This window comes from Euleptes europaea, chromosome 3 (genome assembly GCF_029931775.1).
Source record: "Euleptes europaea isolate rEulEur1 chromosome 3, rEulEur1.hap1, whole genome shotgun sequence".
Classification (NCBI taxonomy): Eukaryota; Metazoa; Chordata; class Lepidosauria; order Squamata; family Sphaerodactylidae; genus Euleptes; species Euleptes europaea.
The window spans coordinates 64,590,613-64,607,950 of record NC_079314.1 but is presented as its reverse complement, the minus strand read 5'-3'; the positions used below and the strand labels follow the sequence as shown (position 1 = coordinate 64,607,950).

The 17,338-nt window shown below is 41.4% G+C and overlaps 1 protein-coding gene across 1 annotated transcript in view; it reads right to left on the bottom strand.

Moving 5' to 3' along the window:
- PNPLA8 (patatin like phospholipase domain containing 8) overlaps positions 1-17,069 on the bottom strand; it is a 51,064-nt gene extending 33,995 nt beyond the window's left edge. Inside the window, exons 1-6 of the mRNA XM_056847248.1 lie at positions 15,902-17,069; positions 14,836-14,985; positions 13,270-13,421; positions 8,794-8,888; positions 5,368-5,539; positions 1,915-1,972 (exon numbers count right to left, since the gene is read on the bottom strand). Of these exons, the coding sequence (XP_056703226.1) occupies positions 1,915-1,972; positions 5,368-5,539; positions 8,794-8,888; positions 13,270-13,421; positions 14,836-14,985; positions 15,902-16,984 (1,710 nt within the window). The 5' untranslated portion in view covers positions 16,985-17,069. The remainder of the gene's footprint in view (positions 1-1,914; positions 1,973-5,367; positions 5,540-8,793; positions 8,889-13,269; positions 13,422-14,835; positions 14,986-15,901) is intronic.
- Positions 17,070-17,338: the final 269 nt, after the last annotated feature.

The window sequence follows — 17,338 nt, the reverse complement described above, 5'->3', positions numbered from 1 at the left end:
AGCGGTGGTCGAGGCCATTCCGTGGAGGAGCGCAACCATCCGTTTTGCCAGTACTTTTAACCCGGCTCCGCACAACCGGGCCAGTTGAGCATCCTCCACTAGACAATCTGACACTAGGAGGTCGTGGCGGGCGCTGGCCTCCACGCTACGTCCTTACAAGTCCAGTCAGGCGGCTATGTTCCACTTCTGCCCGATGAACGTAGTCTAGGGCTTCCCCAAAGGAAGGTATCAAGGAGGAGACCCTTCCAGAGCTCCTGCTCCGGGGAACAGATCCACCGGGACCGGGCTCACTCGGAGAGCTCTGCCGTAGCACCCATCCGAGCGGCAGGCGAGCCACACGGGGCTCCAGGCACGGTAAACTCACTCGGAGAGCTTTGTCTTAGCTCCCATCCGAGTGGCAGGCGAACCCTCCTGGGCTCCAGCCTGACTGATGAAAAGGGTGATGAAGAAGATAGCTGTCATAATGTGAGCTCTTGACCCAAAGAACCAGAAATCACCACAGAGACATTTAGAATCCAAGCAGATGGCTTTTACTGGTCAAATAGGCAATACAGTGCACAGAAGATAAAATGACAGCTATGAGTGTCTTGCTAGCTAGTTGGCAATATAAGGCTTGAAAACAGCGGGAGATTACAAAGCATCACCAAAGCCTAAACAGAGCACACTTTCCCAGGCTTTGGTATGTGGAGCTGTCCTTGAGGTCTGGACAGTTCAGCAAAGGAACAGAGGCAACATAGAAACTGAGATAACAGCCTGACAGGCCGGGCCGCACATCAGCTGATTCCTCCAGTACTCAATCCTGACTGATTGGCCAGAAGAAGACCCAGCTTGGCCACCGATTGGCTGGGGGAGGAGAATGCTGCTTACTGACGGTTATGCTGCTTACTGACGGCCCCGAATTGGCCGGATTTATTCGTGAACTCCCGAACTCACTGAATTCGGCTCCCCGGTTGTCCGCCATTTTTGAGTTCAGTTCGTCCCGAACTAAAAACCACAGAATCAGGAGAAATTCGGCTGTTTTTCAGTTCGGGCCGAACCAAATCAACAGCCCTATAGTACACTACAGAGTCTTTAAATGGAAAAAGGCAGACATGCCCAACAAGGGCTAGATCCTCCACTCTCCAAAATGGATGCAATTGGTGACTAGACAGAAGCAGTACAAAATTCCTAGCAAAAGCTTATACAAGGACATCCAGAAATACTGGATCCAGGAACACTTCCAAGCTGCAAGACTGATCTATGAAGGAGAATGTGGCACTATCTACACTTTATTAATCCACAATACCAATCCAGGGTTACCAACAAGCTAGTGGGGACAGGGGATCCCCTGCCCCGGCTCCTGTTTCCCACCAATAATCTGAACAAAGCACCTTAGAATAGTCAAGTTTCAGAAGGGTAGCTGCGTTGGTCTGCAGTAGAAGAGCTAGATTCAAGTCCAGTAGTACCTTAGAGACCAAGATTTTTGAAATATAAGCTTTTGAGAGTCAAAGCTCTCTAAAGAAGGGAGCTTTAACTCTTGAAAGCTTATATCCCAAAAAATCTTGTTGGTCTCTAAGGTGCTAGTGGTTGCAAATCTAGAATAGTCAAGTAACTCTCAGTTTTGATGGTATGAAATGAAAAATTAAATACACTGCAACATCACTAGGGACAAACTGAAGTTTCAGGGTCCTGAGAAAGAGTGTTTAAAATGGGCATTTGAAGCTTTTAAAATAAAAAGCTTTTATTCCTCCTTCCCCTTTGCTACAGCCTCCATGCCGCATGGCTTTTGTGCATCTGGATTGTATGATTCCCAGCATAACCTTTTCTGCTAATCAAGGAACCCTTCCTTTCTTTCTCACCAGCAGAAAAGCTGGTTGGAGCTACCCATTATCTTATCTGCTTGCAAGACAGTAAAAATTGAAAATGTGCACTCACCTTGGGACACCTCTGATTTCTTGCCGTTTCAATCATAACATCTGATCCCATTCGGTCTCTAGAGAAATCGAGAAAAATGTAACTTTAAATATCTTTGAACAAGCCATATGTCTTACCTTGTTCCTTACATTTTATTTCAAAGGAAATACAGTTACTCTGAGCTAGCTAAGAACACACATTTCTATGTGGGATGAGGAACAGCAACAGCCAACAGGTGCCATTTGTATGGGCAGCAGATTGCCTGTGAGTGCAGCATACTAGTCAGCTATCTAGGTGTGGGTAGAGCTGGCAAGGGCTGCATTCAAAGCACTCCCCCCCCCCGCAATTTCTCCCTTCTATCTCCAAATAGGTAATTGGCAGTAGAGTCAATGATCTAAGTAGCGCTCTGCATGCTCAGCCTTGGCTGATGTGTGGACTTTGCCTCAATGGCTGTACAATTGAAAGTTCTCAGCAGAACACTTCTGTTGCTCAAAGTATTTACTGGCCTAAGCTTGTGGGTGAATGTTAGAAGTACACAATTTTTAACACCCATTGCAATACATCAAAGCCTCAAGGGAAAGACCAGGGCTCAGTAGTAGAACATCTGCTTTGTATTCAGAAAGTTCCAGGCTCAGTCCCCATCATCTCTAGTTAAAATGTGACCTCTACCTGAATTCCTGGAGAACCACTGCCAGTTAGAGTAGACAAAACACATTAGACCTGTTTTGAAAAAACCCGCCCCTGAGCCCTACTAGTATGTTAGAAAGTTTCCAGCCAGTCTCCAATTCTTGGGCAAGGTGCTAGAGTGGTTTGTCGCCTCAGTTCCAGGGTGTTGTTTTTTTTTTTTTTTGGGAAGGGACTGATTTTCTGGACTCATTTCAATCTCACTTCAGGCCAGTATTTGGAATAGAGATGGGGAATGCGACGCTGCTAGTTCTGCTGGATCTCTGAGGCCTTCAATACTATCGACCGTAGTATCCTACTGAGCTGCCTCTCAGTACCAGGAATAAAATTTGAATTCTGTCAGGGGAGGGGCAGTCTCAGGAGATAGTGTTGGGAGATTCCTGCTCTGCCCCATGGCTGTTGACCTGTGGGGTGGCGCAGGGTTCGATCTTATCCCCCATGCTACTTAATTTCTATATGAAGCCGCCGAGAGAGATCATCAGGAGGTATGGGCTGCTACAAAACCTTCCCCTTAGCCACACAGCCCCAAGATGTTTTATTTAAAACATTTATAAGCTCACCTTTCTTACAAGCAACTGGGAGAAAGGTGGGATTATAAATTTCAAAATACAGCTGAAATTAGTTTACTTGGAGATGCTGCTGAGTATCAATCTATATATGTGGGTGACTGCATGAGTAAGATGAGAAGAAGTCACACATGGGATGATCCAGCACCTGAAAATATGGACAAAGCCTGTGTAATCTCATTAATGGGAGAGGCTGGGCTACAAATAAAGTAAATAAATACATAAATATTGGGTTGGATCTTATTGTTGCTTTCTGTTAGTGTAAGGGCACTTCCACCAATAGAAGGGGAGGCTTATGATTGACCCCCCCCCCACTCATTGTGTCATGCTCTGTACCTGGGATCCCCTAAACATGGTAGCAGTGTTATAGAGGGGTGTAGTGAGTGATAGTGAGAAGAGAAAGGATTTTTCCTAATCCCTGCTTCCTGTTGTAGCCCACGGTGTGAAGACAGGAAAAGCCATTTTGTGTTAGCTTTTAGCTTAGCATCACTATTCTCCATTTTGAATGCCTAGAAACTGCTGTCTTGTAATGTGGAGGCCAAGCAGAGACCATGGATAACAAGATGCACCTGCAGCCTGTTACCAGGCAGATAAGACCCGATAAAGGCCGAGCCAACATACCAGCCTAATTGGAAGCTAGTATCATCTGTGGGAAGTTGGGAGGGGGGAATGATCTCATTCTTCACTCCTAGGGCCCAGTCCGGCCTGAACCATCTTGAGATTTCTTTGAACCACCGTTTCTGATTGGAAGTCATGGTTCATCTGACCAGGATCCAAATTGCCATAAGTTTAGCCATGCTCACTCTATGTTAACTATCTCATTATCTGAACTGCTTTAGCACATTATTCTGCTCAACTACAGCAATGCAAGAAACCAAGGCCTGAACCAGCTTAGCTTAAGCGTAAGGAACCTCAGCTATGTAGTAGAGTTGTAAGTATATTTAGAAAGACTTTGTTATTTTCTTTGTCAGTGTGCCTTTAAGATTACTGTACTCGCATTTTAATACATTTTGACTTTTTATTTCGTAATAAACCTTTTCATTTAAAAGGTGGTTTGAGTTATTTGACCTGACTCGGTTACGTTATAACAAGGCTGGGGCTCTGGAGAGGGCAACCAGTTGTGATACACGGTGTCTCTCCAAAACATTGCCGCACCCTTCCGCCACCAGTGTAAGGGACCTCCAGGGATAGTGTTGGGTGCATTGTGGGGGTCTACAGTTGCAAAGAGAAAGTTACATCAACCCACTATTTGACTATTACCTTAAAAACCATGTATGATCTGCATTACATATAAGCTGATTAAGAGAAACATTTTTCAAATACTGTTTTTTCCAGAAAGAAAAGAGAAAGTTGTCTGCTGAATCAAACATATTTTCAAATGTGATAACTGATACTTCTCAAGTTCTTATTGACTAAAAAACAAATGAATGAAAATGTAATTGTTGTCTCTTGAAACTGTTTCAGTAAGATATTATTTTCTTCTACAACATTACAGGTTTTGCTTCCTTTTAGGAAAAATAGCAATGACAAGAAATTGTTCTGATCTATCATTTGGAAAGATGAGTATTCACAGGGGAAAGTGCTACAACTGAAATTCTAACAGCAAAATTGCTCAGTGGGTGATTCACAAGACCTACAGTGACAACATGAATTATGCACAAAGGTATGGAATAGACAGAATATCAACAAAAAGAAAAGTTCCCCAGCTCATTTTATTCCTTCAAACAGAAAAATACTGGAGTTTTCAAATAGCTGGGCAGCAACACGAACACAATGGTGGTACTGTCACATATCCATTTGCAACTTTGCCATGTCACTACAATGCTACTAATATTTTCTAGTAAAGTAGGTTTTTATACTTTGCTTTTCTCTACCTTTAAGGAGTCTCAAATCGGCTTACAATCGCCGTCCCTTCCTCTCCCCACAACAGACAGCTTGTTAGGTAGGTGGGGCTGAGAGAGTTCTGAGAGAACTGTGACTATCCTAAGGTCACCCAGCAGGCTTCATGTGGAGGAGTGGGGAATCAAACCAGATTAGAGTTCACTGCTCTTAACCGCTATACCATGCTGGCTCTCTAACACTGTGCCCCAGCATTAGTAATGTCATGCAGATCCTTAGATCATGGGAATGCATAACTTATGATCTTTGTTTTATATTCTGAAACCACATAGAAGGAGGTAAACAGCAACAATATGTTACTAATATTTAGGTAGGTTTAACTTACTTAAGCATTTTCTCCCAGCTTTCACTGTCATAAAATGCATGGCTCCAGCCCATTTTAACGGTCCCAACAATGACATTTTGCTTGAACACATCAGTTCCTAGTTTGCGATAAAGTTCTTCACACTCGTCCAGTGGAATATGGAATATCCCCAACATAAATGCTAATATAGCACCTGGAAATATTTACATATTTGAAGCTGGTTATATGACAACCAGATGGGTAAACACACAAGAGTTTCACCAACACTTTGTATAATATAGTGATTACTATTTAATAAAAATAACAGTCATATTTAAAGAAAATCAAATCAGAGTTATATGAATAAATTTATAGCCAGTTTTGTCAATATTAACAAGAATTAAGCTTCACCAGGCTTGTGTATAACTTTTTTAAGGGGGACTGTCTTACAGTCAGGGTCATCTTCTTTTTGGTAAATACAGGTACTAAATTTTGTTAATGAGAAAGGATTTTTTACATATTAATGCAATAAAAGTGATATTATCATTGAAAGCAAGTATTTTTGAAAGATGTAAAGAAAGTCACAGCTTTGAAAAAAAGGAACCTTTTGTGGCATACTAATGCAACTGATTTATGGTTAGCCATTCCTTTATAGCACCACCTAGTGGGCAAGAGAAAAAAAAATGACAATGAATGATTTGTTGTCCATACATGAACAAATTTCAGGAAACTGACAGCAAGGCATTTACAGATCCCTGTTAGTACATTATTGTTGCCCAAATTATACCAGTCTGAAGAGCAACCAACTCCCTCCCCCATTTTGATTTCTTTTACAAATGAAAGCACTGGAGGATTGAAAACTTTTCCTAGCCTATGCTCCATTTCGAGCATGGAACAAAACTAGGTAACATGCCAGGGAAAGGAGGCAGAAGTAACTTGGATTGTTTTTTTATACTCAGAAATAACTCTCATTAAAGAAAAATAGAGCCCCATGGCGCAGAGTGGTAAGCTGCAGTACTGCAGTCTAAGCTCTGCTCACGACCTGAGTTCGACGGAAGTTGGTTTCAGGTAGCCAGCTCAAGGCTGACTCAGCCTTCCATCCTTCCGAGGTCGGTAAAATGAGTACCCAGCTTGCTGGGGGTAAAGGGAAGATGACTGGGGAAGTCACTGGCAAACCACCCCGTAAACAAAAGTCTGCCTCGTAAACGTCGGGATGTGACGTCACCCTATGGGTCAGGAATGACTCGGTGCTTGCACAGGGGAACTTTACCTTTAAAAAGAAAAATAGCCAATCCGCAGAATTGGGCATTCTAAAGTATAGGCATTCCTTACTTTGTAGCACAAAAATGGTATTTCTAGCACTCATGAGGGATGTTCACAATAGGTATTAGTGGCAAGAAAATGGAACTGGAACAAGTCACTAGAAAACACAAGACAACGGCACCATAAATCTGAACATTAGTACTAAAAACGGCAGACCAGACCTCAAAATAAGTTGAAGGACAACAGGCAGGAGAAAAAGTTAGTGGCAAAATATGATTCTCCCATATTCTGTTATCAGAACCAGAAAAACTTCATCCTCTGTTACTTTCAAGGGAGACGGAAGAATCTGTGTAAAATCTTCACAAGCCAGTCTTTTGTTCCTCAACAAGATCAAGATTTTCAGTTTAGTTTTCAAGCTTGCTTTAACTAATTTACACCACTTAGAGCATTTAATGGTATATTTTATGGCACACTACACAATAAATCAGGACCATTTTGGACTGAATCCAAACATACCCTTCCTGCTAAGCAATAGGCTATTTCTAAAGAAGTCTCTCACTTAGCAGAAGGGAGGCTTTGGATCGTACCCAAAGTATTTACTCAGCACTGAAAGGATTTACCAAAACACAATCAATGACTTCAGAAAGAGAGATCAGCTATTTCACAATTGTTTATCAACCACTGATTCCCTAACATTTTTTAACAGTGGGTTTTTTTTACAGTGGTTGGCAGATACTTAAGTAACCTGCTGAGCTGACAGATGCTTGAGAGATGTTTAACCACCACGCCAGCACAACAGTTGCCAGATGGAGCTCAGAAGTGTAACATCAAACACAGTGCTGAACTTGACAGCACGGAGAGAATGAGGAAGCAAAAGAACTGGGATGGCACTACCACAGAGTCCATCAACCATGTCAGCTGAGTGTGTTATGTGGGTCTTACTAATAACGCTGTTGTTGACATGTGGATTTATAATACTTTGTGACAGCTAGTAAGAATTGGACAGCACAAACTCCATGAATTCAGAAAGCCCCAGCCCTTTAAAACCAGGCCCAGATTCTTGTGTCTCTGAGCCTGGCATCTAGTGAGGCTTGTACCTCCCTAACCCACTTACCACTCCTCCCTGCCAGTGAGCCTACACCCATCCACAAGGGGGAAATATATTTGCTTTGTAAAGAAGGAAGGGGTAACTCTTGACAAGCAGCATTGCATATGAGCAAGCCTAATCGGTATCTGGGATTTAGGCTGTTGAGCACTGTCCCAATTCAAATGAGGGAGACAGAAGTAATTACAGCCTCATGCTTTCTGCCAAGAAAACGTGCTCTGAGCATGCTCAAGTACGACCATTTCCAGTGAAGGCCTGCAAGTAATCCTTTTCTGTATAATGATCCTTGCCTGTCACCAGTTACCACACCCTCTTTCCAATGACAAGGATATCTCCCCAACTGTTTGAAAGGGGAAGAAGCCAGCAATAAAGGGGATGGTACATGTTTTCCTTTTTTTTTTTTTTAAACAAACACACACGTTTTTTTTGCAGTAGGATTTAGGGTACATTTGATTTATAGGGCATCAAAACTGTGCCATGTAGTAATTTCAATAAGCAGATCACTACTAATTTCTGCTACCATATAAACACAACTCTTTACATAGTTAAGACCCAGTATATATTCCAACTGTTACATCGTGTTGGAAAGTGCAGTCAAGTTGCAGCTGACTTATGAGGACCCTACAGGGTTTTCAAGTCAAGTGACATTTAGAGATGGTTTGCCATTGCCTGCCCTCTGTGTTGAGTCCCTGAACTTCCTTGGTGGTTCCCCATCCAAGTACTAACCAGGACTAATGCTGCCTAGCTTGTGAGAACGGATGAGCTCGGGCTAGCCTGGGCCATTCAGGTCAGGGCAGAAAGTCATCTACACAACTGAAAATGATACTCACTTTTCTAACAGCGTTATCATTAAAAAGCAAAAAAGCACTACTCAAAATGACTTATATTACAAACCAACTGGTATACAAAGACACATATGATAACTCTAAGGAACATCTGTATAACCAGCAGTAAGGCTTTTCTTTGATTCTTTTAAGTAACACTTCTGACCAATGCTGCAAAACAGGATAGGGTTTGAGTACTGCACAGATTGCTGTGGGGTGGGGAGTTTTAATGTCATAAATAGAGCATGCTTCCATTTCCTTTCCAGGGATATTTACCTGTACTCACTCCACAAATGTAGTCAAAGAGATGATGAACAGGCTTTCCAGTAAGCTCCTCAAGTTTACGAAGAGTTTGAAGTGCCACTAAACCCCTGCAAGGTAAGAAAAGAAGCAGCTTTATACAAGTTACAGTACACTAAGAAAAAAAATGACTACATTAATTTACAGCACTGTTGACTGAAATGCTGAAAAACAACAAAAAGCAGTCCTGATACTGAAAATACCACGGAAATGGTCAGATTTAAAATTGTTAAATTATCAAATTAATTTTTAAAAATAATTTAAGGCAGCCCTTCTACTCAGGTAACATCCTTTCTAGCAAAGTGAAAAAGATAGGATTCCAGTGCAGCTAAATTTACTTCATTTGTACTTTGCCCTTTTCCCCAATGGGGATCCATAGCAGCTTACTTCATTCTCTTCTCCTCCATTTTATTCTCACAACAACCATGTGAGGTAGATCAGGCCAAATGTCGTGTGACAGTCAGCATGGTATAGTGGTTAAAAGTGGCGGACTCTAATCTCAAGAACCAAGTTTGATTCCCTGCTCCTCCACATGAAGCCTGCTGGGTGACCTTGGGCTAGTCACAGTTCTCTCAGAACTCTCTCAGCCCCACCTACCTCACAAGGTGCCTGTTGTGGGGGGAGGGAAGGTGACTGTAAGCTGCTTTGAGACTCCTTAGAGTAAAGCGTGTAGCGGGGGGTGTCCAGCTTAGCCCTGAGTTGTCCTGGGTACACTGCAGCTGGTGACAAGGACCATGGAGGCTCCCAGCTTCACCCTGCTAGACTTGGCAAGGTGCTCCTCTTTACATGCTTCACTGTCCTCCAGGTCAGAACAGGACAAAGCTGGGTTATGGACATGTCCCTCTTTACCAGCTATATTATATGCCCAAGCAAGTAGGGCTAAGCTGGACACCACCACACTCTTTGTCACCAGCACCATGCCGGCACAGGGAGACGCCGAACACCACTGTACCCATGCTAATCATCTTAAGGAACCACCATGCTTCTCCTTGCCAGCCACGCTGCACCTAGGATGGCAAGGACGACTATGGTCACAGCAGGGTCTGTGCCTGCCTGGGCACAGTGGAACCCATGAGAAAAAGCACAGTGGTGCCTCCTCTCCCTCCAACCCACTCTTCGGCTGCCCACCAGATGAGTGGGGCAGAGCCCTTTCCCCATCCCTGTCCATCCTGAATCAGGCAGCCTTCTGCCATGAGTTCACTTGACAGCCCTTGGCAAGGTCGACTTTCTCAATCTCAGTCATCTTCTGCAGTATCAAGAAGCACTATAAAGGGATGCAATTATTGTTCAGAATGCTATGGGAAAAGACTGCCAGTGCTTTCCTAAGCAGAGTTATACATTTCAGTTCCCTAAAGTTGAGGGCTTAGAACAGTGTAACTCTGATTAGGACTGCACTGTCAGTTTCTTAAAGAGGCAACGGTTTCATATTTTACATAATTTTGAATATCATGGTGAAAAGCATAAACACACTGCATTGTTCTGTCATGTTGTTGGCCAAAATGAAGAGACTTGTGTACTGGATAAGCAGAGCTTTGAGACATTTGGCTTATACCACTTAAGAAATGAATCCCATCATGGTGAAAGTGAAAAGTTCAGAGGCTTTGAATGGCACAGACACAGAGAATGGGGATTGCGAGAATGCAGTCGCTTAGGAAATTGGAAAGGAGAATACATTACTGAATGCCTTCACAGCTCACTGATTCAAAACAAGGCAGGATTACAAGTATTTATTGCTTCCAGGCAACTCTAGTTTATGAGCAATTAATTGGTTAGTGTTAAATTTAAGTTATAGTTGAGAGCTGGCAAAATTAAACCAAAATATCCCTGTAATTGGCAACCTGAGATGCAAACTGGGGGGGGGGGAAATGAGAACGATGTTTTACCAAGAAGAATAAATTTTGCCAAATGCTTCTGGCTACCTGCTCGCTCAACCAAAAAAAGATTTTTATCCTATTGTTAGGATGGGCCCTTAAACATGAAAGCAAAGCATTTAAAGATTCAGGGTGGGCTATTTTTATTTTATTGTTAGTTCCACAGGTCATGTTGTTATCTCATTGGAGACAGATAGCAGGGTGATGTGTGGAATACCACCTGGAAATTGGCTGGAGTTCTCACACAGAGCAAAAGCTCTGGATTATAAGTATCACAAAGGAAGCACATTTATGGCACTGAAAATTCTGCCAACATTAGCTATATTCAAGAGTGTTGCCAAAAGCCAGTATGTTCCTTAAATGATACTTTAATTTCCCCTTATGTTTCTCTTTAATCTTCCTTATGCTGGTTTTTACTGCTGGTTTAATGAGGGTTTAACTGCAGAGTATAACAAAGAATCAGCATTAAAATCTATTGCAAATTTAAACTGATTATTACTGGTTTTCAAAAAAGCTGGAAGCTACTTCGAGAGTGAAATGCTAGGAGACAATAGAGTTAGAGGCAAGAGAAATCCGCATGCATGAGGCGACCTGTATCAATAAAGTGTTAAAAAACAACAAGCATGCCAGCTTTGTACAAATGTTGCAGGTTCTATAGTCAGATGTGCTGATTTAAACTCTATAGGATTCTATTTGCACTCTTCAAAGACACAAGAGCACTTGCCTTCATCGAAAACATAGATTTTTAAAACTATAAACTGAAATTGAAGTTGTATTGTTTAAATGCAAGATGTCACTGAGCTGACACATTAAATGGTTAATAAGAAAATGAACCTCTATTTCATATTTCAAATGAAGATTGTAGTGTAGATTGTCTCTCAAGTGATTTGCAATCAAGTATATGTGGACAGAGTCCACACATTTCAATTTAGCTTATTAATTTGTTTTAATATTTATATTCTGTCTTCCCACTGTTCAGTCATCAAGGCTTAAGCAGACTGCTGTTCATTGCAGTTGCCATGGACTCCTTACCAAGTCCTCCATATTCACCCAGAATTCAGGTGCAAGAGAGGACTTACAGTGCATTCTTAAGGAGAGTTACTCCAGTCTAAGCCCATTGAAATGAACAGGCTTAGACTGGAGTAACTCTCCTTAGGAATGAACTGTTAATCTCTCACTTGCATTGGGCTTTGGAGCCTATTTCCAGTATAAGAAATCAAGGAAAGGAATAACATTATCCACTTTCATTTGTAACTGGCAAAGGTAAGTTACATATATTGGGGAATACTGTAAGATTTCTTGAGGGTGAGATGCTTTGAACATGTGCATGTAATGTCCTTGATGAAGAGTTACTCATTTGTTTCTGGGTTCAATTCAAGGTGCTGGCTCTGACCTACAAAACCTCCACAAGACAAGACCTGGATGGCTCCAGAATAGTCTCACCCCACACAAATCTGTGCTGCAACTGAGACTTCTGCATCAGTGTTTGTTGCATGTTCCTGCCTATAGGGGAACAATGTGGCTATCAGAGCTTGAGTTTTTTGGGTGGCGACCTGGGCACTCTGGGAAACCATGACAAAGGTTGGGGGGGGGGGAAGAAGCTGGCCCTACTCTTTTTAAGAAAAATATTCATGATGGAGCACTAGAAGGAATATAATATTCTTGGAGGACCAGTTAGCAGGGGCTGTCTGGTTGGCACAAGTCTAACACTGCTGTTCTAGCATGTTTTTCCTTCTTGTAAGCTGCCTTGTGTCCCGAAAAAGACTTGTTACAATTTTAAAACATTTAAAATAATGTTATGTATTTGCATTGTTCACATTGCTCTACATTTTCATGCTAGCTACCCTGAGAAGATTCTGGACAGCATGAGACTGAAATATTTCACCAGCTAAATAAATAAATTCAGAACTGCATGAGATACACCCAGTTTACACTACTCTTTAAGTTGTTTTGGGTTTGTATCTTCCTGCCAGCTTGGGCGGGGGGGGGGGGGAGATGGCAGATACCTACAAACGTAGAATCACCGGAACTGTCCATGAAAAAACTACATTTCTGCGCTTCTCCAAAGCAAGCATTCTTTAGCCCACCATTTTAAGTTTGTCACTCTTCCATTTTTGATTAAACATCAACATGAACAGAAGTCAGAGTTCCTCTATGAGAATATCCAATAAATAAACACATAAACAAATGCTTCTAAAAATGAGAAGCCTGTAGTGCCCAATGGCATGAATGTAAACTTTAACTGTTGTTGGACCAGTAAAATTTAATATTTTTTCTCTGATCTCAAATTGGCAGAACAAGTGGCATGGATCCAACCATGCAGCTCTGAAGACTTGCACAGGCACTTAAGTCTTTGGAAAAAGGTCTATTGATTTTCAGGCCTTCCCCAATACACACACACAGGAGATCTCCACTTTGCCTCAAATGCTTTTTCCAAGGGTCTGCCAACTCCCTAGAAACAAACTTTCAGAGAGCTCAGTGGACTGTGGGAGGGAAAAGTGGGAAAGCCCCACTCTGCAAAGTCTGTAGATGGCTGGATATACTCCAGTAGAAGTTGCAGAAGTAACATTTTCTGACTTACCTTGTTCCCCCACCATCAATACTGAGAACGCGAATGCCCCAACCTTTCACAGGATCTGTATACCCAATTACAGCCAATGCCTCCCTAACAGCAGCCTCAAGAGTTTCGTCATTTGCTTGCCTGAGACGCAACAAGCAGGGAATGATTTTTTCCTAGGGAAGAAAAAATATTTTAAATGTAGCAAGAACTAATTTAACTAGCAGTCATACTATAGTACAAAACTGAAAACTCTAGGTATTTGAAAACTAAATATGGATGTTTGATGCTTTTGTCAGAGGGACCATATCACTTAAGCCTTGTTCCATCGATGCTGGCTTTCAAGTTGCTTCTGGACCCAATTCAAGGTGATGGTATTGAAAGTCATATAAAGTCATATATGGCTTGGGGCAACATACCTGAAGGACAGACTGCTCACATATGAACCTACCTGACCTTTCTTGTCATCTTTGGAGGCCCTGCTCCTGGTGCCCCTGCCATTTGAGGCAAGAAAGGGCCTTCTCAGTCATGGTGCCAAAATTTTGAAACTCCCTCCCTAGGGAGATCTGTCCATCTCCCTCTCTCATGTTCTTCTGCCAGCTGATGGTTTTTTTTTTGATGGGGGGGTTGGCATTTCCTCATGAACTCTTGCTACCATGAACCTTACTACTCCTGGTTTGTGTGTTTATATTATGCTTTATTTTATTGTTTCAAATATTTTATACATATTTGTACTTTAAATGTATTTTGACGTCTGAAATGTTTGCCACCTTAGATATCCTGAATTGGATGGAAAGGCAGCATAGAAATGTTTTAAATAAAAAAAACTCTTTAGATCAGGGGTGTCAATCATAAGTCCTGGGGGCCGGATCTGGCCCCTTGAGAGGTCTTATCCAGCCTGCGAGCCAGCTGAGGCAGCCACCCCACCCCCCCAACTCTTGATCTGGGTTGATGAGGAATGGCCGGCCTGACCAAGTGATATTTATATCACATCCAGCCCTCGTAACAATTGAGTTTGACACCCTGCTCTAGATTCTATTTTTTTAAAGATCATAATTAGCTACACAAAGCAAGCAAGTCTCTGTGAAACATTATTTTGTATGCTTGGAAGTCTACATATTATGCTCCTGAACCACAGATAATTGTTGGTGTAATATAAAAGTCACTGATGACTGGGGTTTTATGGCTCAGTATCAAGTCAAATTGGAGCTTCACTTTGAAAAGGAACTCTGCAGTTATCCAATTCCCTTCTCAACTTCTTTGGTCAAGGAAATATAGCATGCCACTAAATCCCATGTGGAAAAATATGGTTTGAGATTGTCATCCAAACAAGAATTGAAAACATACTTTCAATTCTTGAAGGACAAGAGCAAACCAGAGTTTGCAGATTCACAGGCAACAAGTTCCTGGAACCAGGAAGTCTAGAGGTCCATGAAACATTCCAAATCTTCCACATTACTGCTTGGTGGATCCGAAACATTATGCATAAGCCAAGTGCACAATTCACACAATATTTCTAGAATTCAATTTTTTCAGCAATTATCATATTCCTTATTTATGATTAATTGTTAAGTATCACATTATATATACCTTAATAGCTACTCCTCTACTATCTGGAAATTCCAATAGATGGTATGTCAATTCTTCAACCCTGTTGATACAGACTCTTCTGCTAGATGATCTTCGCAATGCTTGAGCTAAAGCCCGGGTTCTGTTATCAACACTTACCCTTGCAATAATCTAAGGGGGGGGGAAAGGATATTTGTGATAATTTACTTAAACATTCTTGTTATGCCTTAAGTAGCAAAAAACTTTGGTGGTCCAGCGCCTACACACACAATTCTCTTTGTACTCGTGGCATAAACAAAAAGGAATCGTGGCATTTTACAGATTAACTGAATCACAAGCTTTTAATAACAGACTAACCCAACTATCCTGCTAGAGTTTATACATAGGCTACATGCCATTTTTTTAAAAAATCTCAAAAATCTACTAATATATATGACAGAAGATATGCTGACCAACGCTTTCGAAGGTCTGTTTTTGTGTAATTAGTAATTCCTTTTTGTGTTGTGGGGCAGGAGTGAACAGGCAGCTTCTCTTCCCAGATACAGAAGCTGATAATTTCACTTAGTCTTCATATGGCCCTTCACAGTTCTGAACATATTTCACATATATTAATGTGGCAATTCTTTAAAAAATAGGCCTGAGAAGTAGAGTAAGAATAGTTTGTATGTGGCAAGTAAAATTGTGCTCATAAGGCTTAAAAAAAAGACAATGGTTCATTCCTTATCTCAGGCTGTTGATGTGTCACACATAGGCATGTATCAGAATAGGGGCTAGTAGCTGTTGTGGACATTTACAAACGCATCCCAGAGTAAACAGAGCACCACTTCATACTTAAAATCACTTGACTAATGATAGATATAACTTAAGTCTCTGTATATATACTTTGCCACATAAAGGGTTTTAAACAGCCATGGCTAAAACAATTCATCTCCATTCAAGTACTCTAAGCACTGGAGACAGCAAAATCAATGTCCACAGCCCTACTACAGGAAATCAATGGCAGACAGTTTTCCCCATGGGTTTTTTCTTCGTCAGCCTCCCAGTAAAGTGATTTTATAAAAGGGAAGGAAGGGGTGGGGGAACTTGCCTTTTCCCTTTGAAGAGACCGCCTCTTCTCTTTTTCTTCTGCACTTTTGGTCTCTTCATCATCTTTCAAAACTTCCTCAGGTTCTTGTATACTCATCTTTTCTTGCACAGCAGATTTTGTATCAGACCGTAATTTGGGTACCAGCCCTCCAATGTAACTATCCACAAAGGCCTGTACGCTGTTACTAGGATAAGAAAGAAGATTTGCAATACTTTTTTTGCTGGAAGCTGGAGGAGTGGTGCTTGTTTTTGCAGATTCTGGAGACTGAGCTGATGGAATTAAAGCCGATGCTACATCCAGCCTGTTTTCATTACTTAATATATCTTCTTCTGGTGAATCAAGTGCTTCTCCAGCTTGATTCTCTGGTTTGGGTGGGAATGAGCTCCCTTTTTTCTCTTTATCCATAACACTTGTATTAAAATACCAATTGATGTGACCAGCGAGAAAGTTGTATGTTTCTCCAAAGTTTGTAGCAAAGTAGCTAACGTGAAAAAGGCTGTTTTTGAGATCTGAAAGATCTTTCCGTGAACCTTGATTAATACCACCCAGCTCTAGGTCTCCACTTGCCGTGACAGGCTTCTTTATATCTAAGCTATCATCACAGTCTTCCTGAGACCTGATGTTAGTTTGTCTGTCACTTTCTACCCTAACGTGAAAAGTATTTCCCTGCTCATTTTCTTCAGTTGATTTGCTCAGTGTACTGGAACGCGGTTTTAGACGAGCGATACGTGAAACCAGTTCACTGTGAGTTCCAGACACAGCTTTTGAAACAGATTCTAAAGTGTTCTTAAATCGTGACATGCGATTGTTTGTTAATTTCTTAGAAGTGCTAAGTTTTGAAATCCTGCAATGCAAAAAGTCATGGCAGTAGAGGTACTTATTATACCACAGTGCTTTGCCTCTACTCCATTTACAATGTGGTTTGTTTGTATGGAAAACTCTAAGAGGGATAACATAATTTATTCTCCAGAAAAGCTTAGGTCTACACAAGTAGTAGAGTTGCCAGGTCTTCGGCCGAACCCAAAGGCTTTTTGAATTAATTACAAAGTACAAACAGGTATTTAAAGGCAACTGAATTGACATTACTTATAAATAGTGAAGTATTCAAAATATTATTTCCCTCCAGAAATATTATTTTAAATGGAAACATCACTTTCCACAATGATACCTGCAACAGAAGAAATCAATAATATTAGTTTGTTGAAAATAACATTTCTGACAAATACACAAAATCTTTTTTTTCCCCTCTAAGGGTGACTATAGTGTTCATCAAATTTAAACCTTTGAAGAAGCCAAATGAGCAAAAATTATCAACTGAAATCACTGGATCTATCATCAGAAATAGGATATGCTTAGGGAAAGCCAGTATCATGTGCTATTGTGTGGTTGGCCATTGCCTGCCTCTGCATCACACCCCAGTATTCCTTTGAGGTCTCC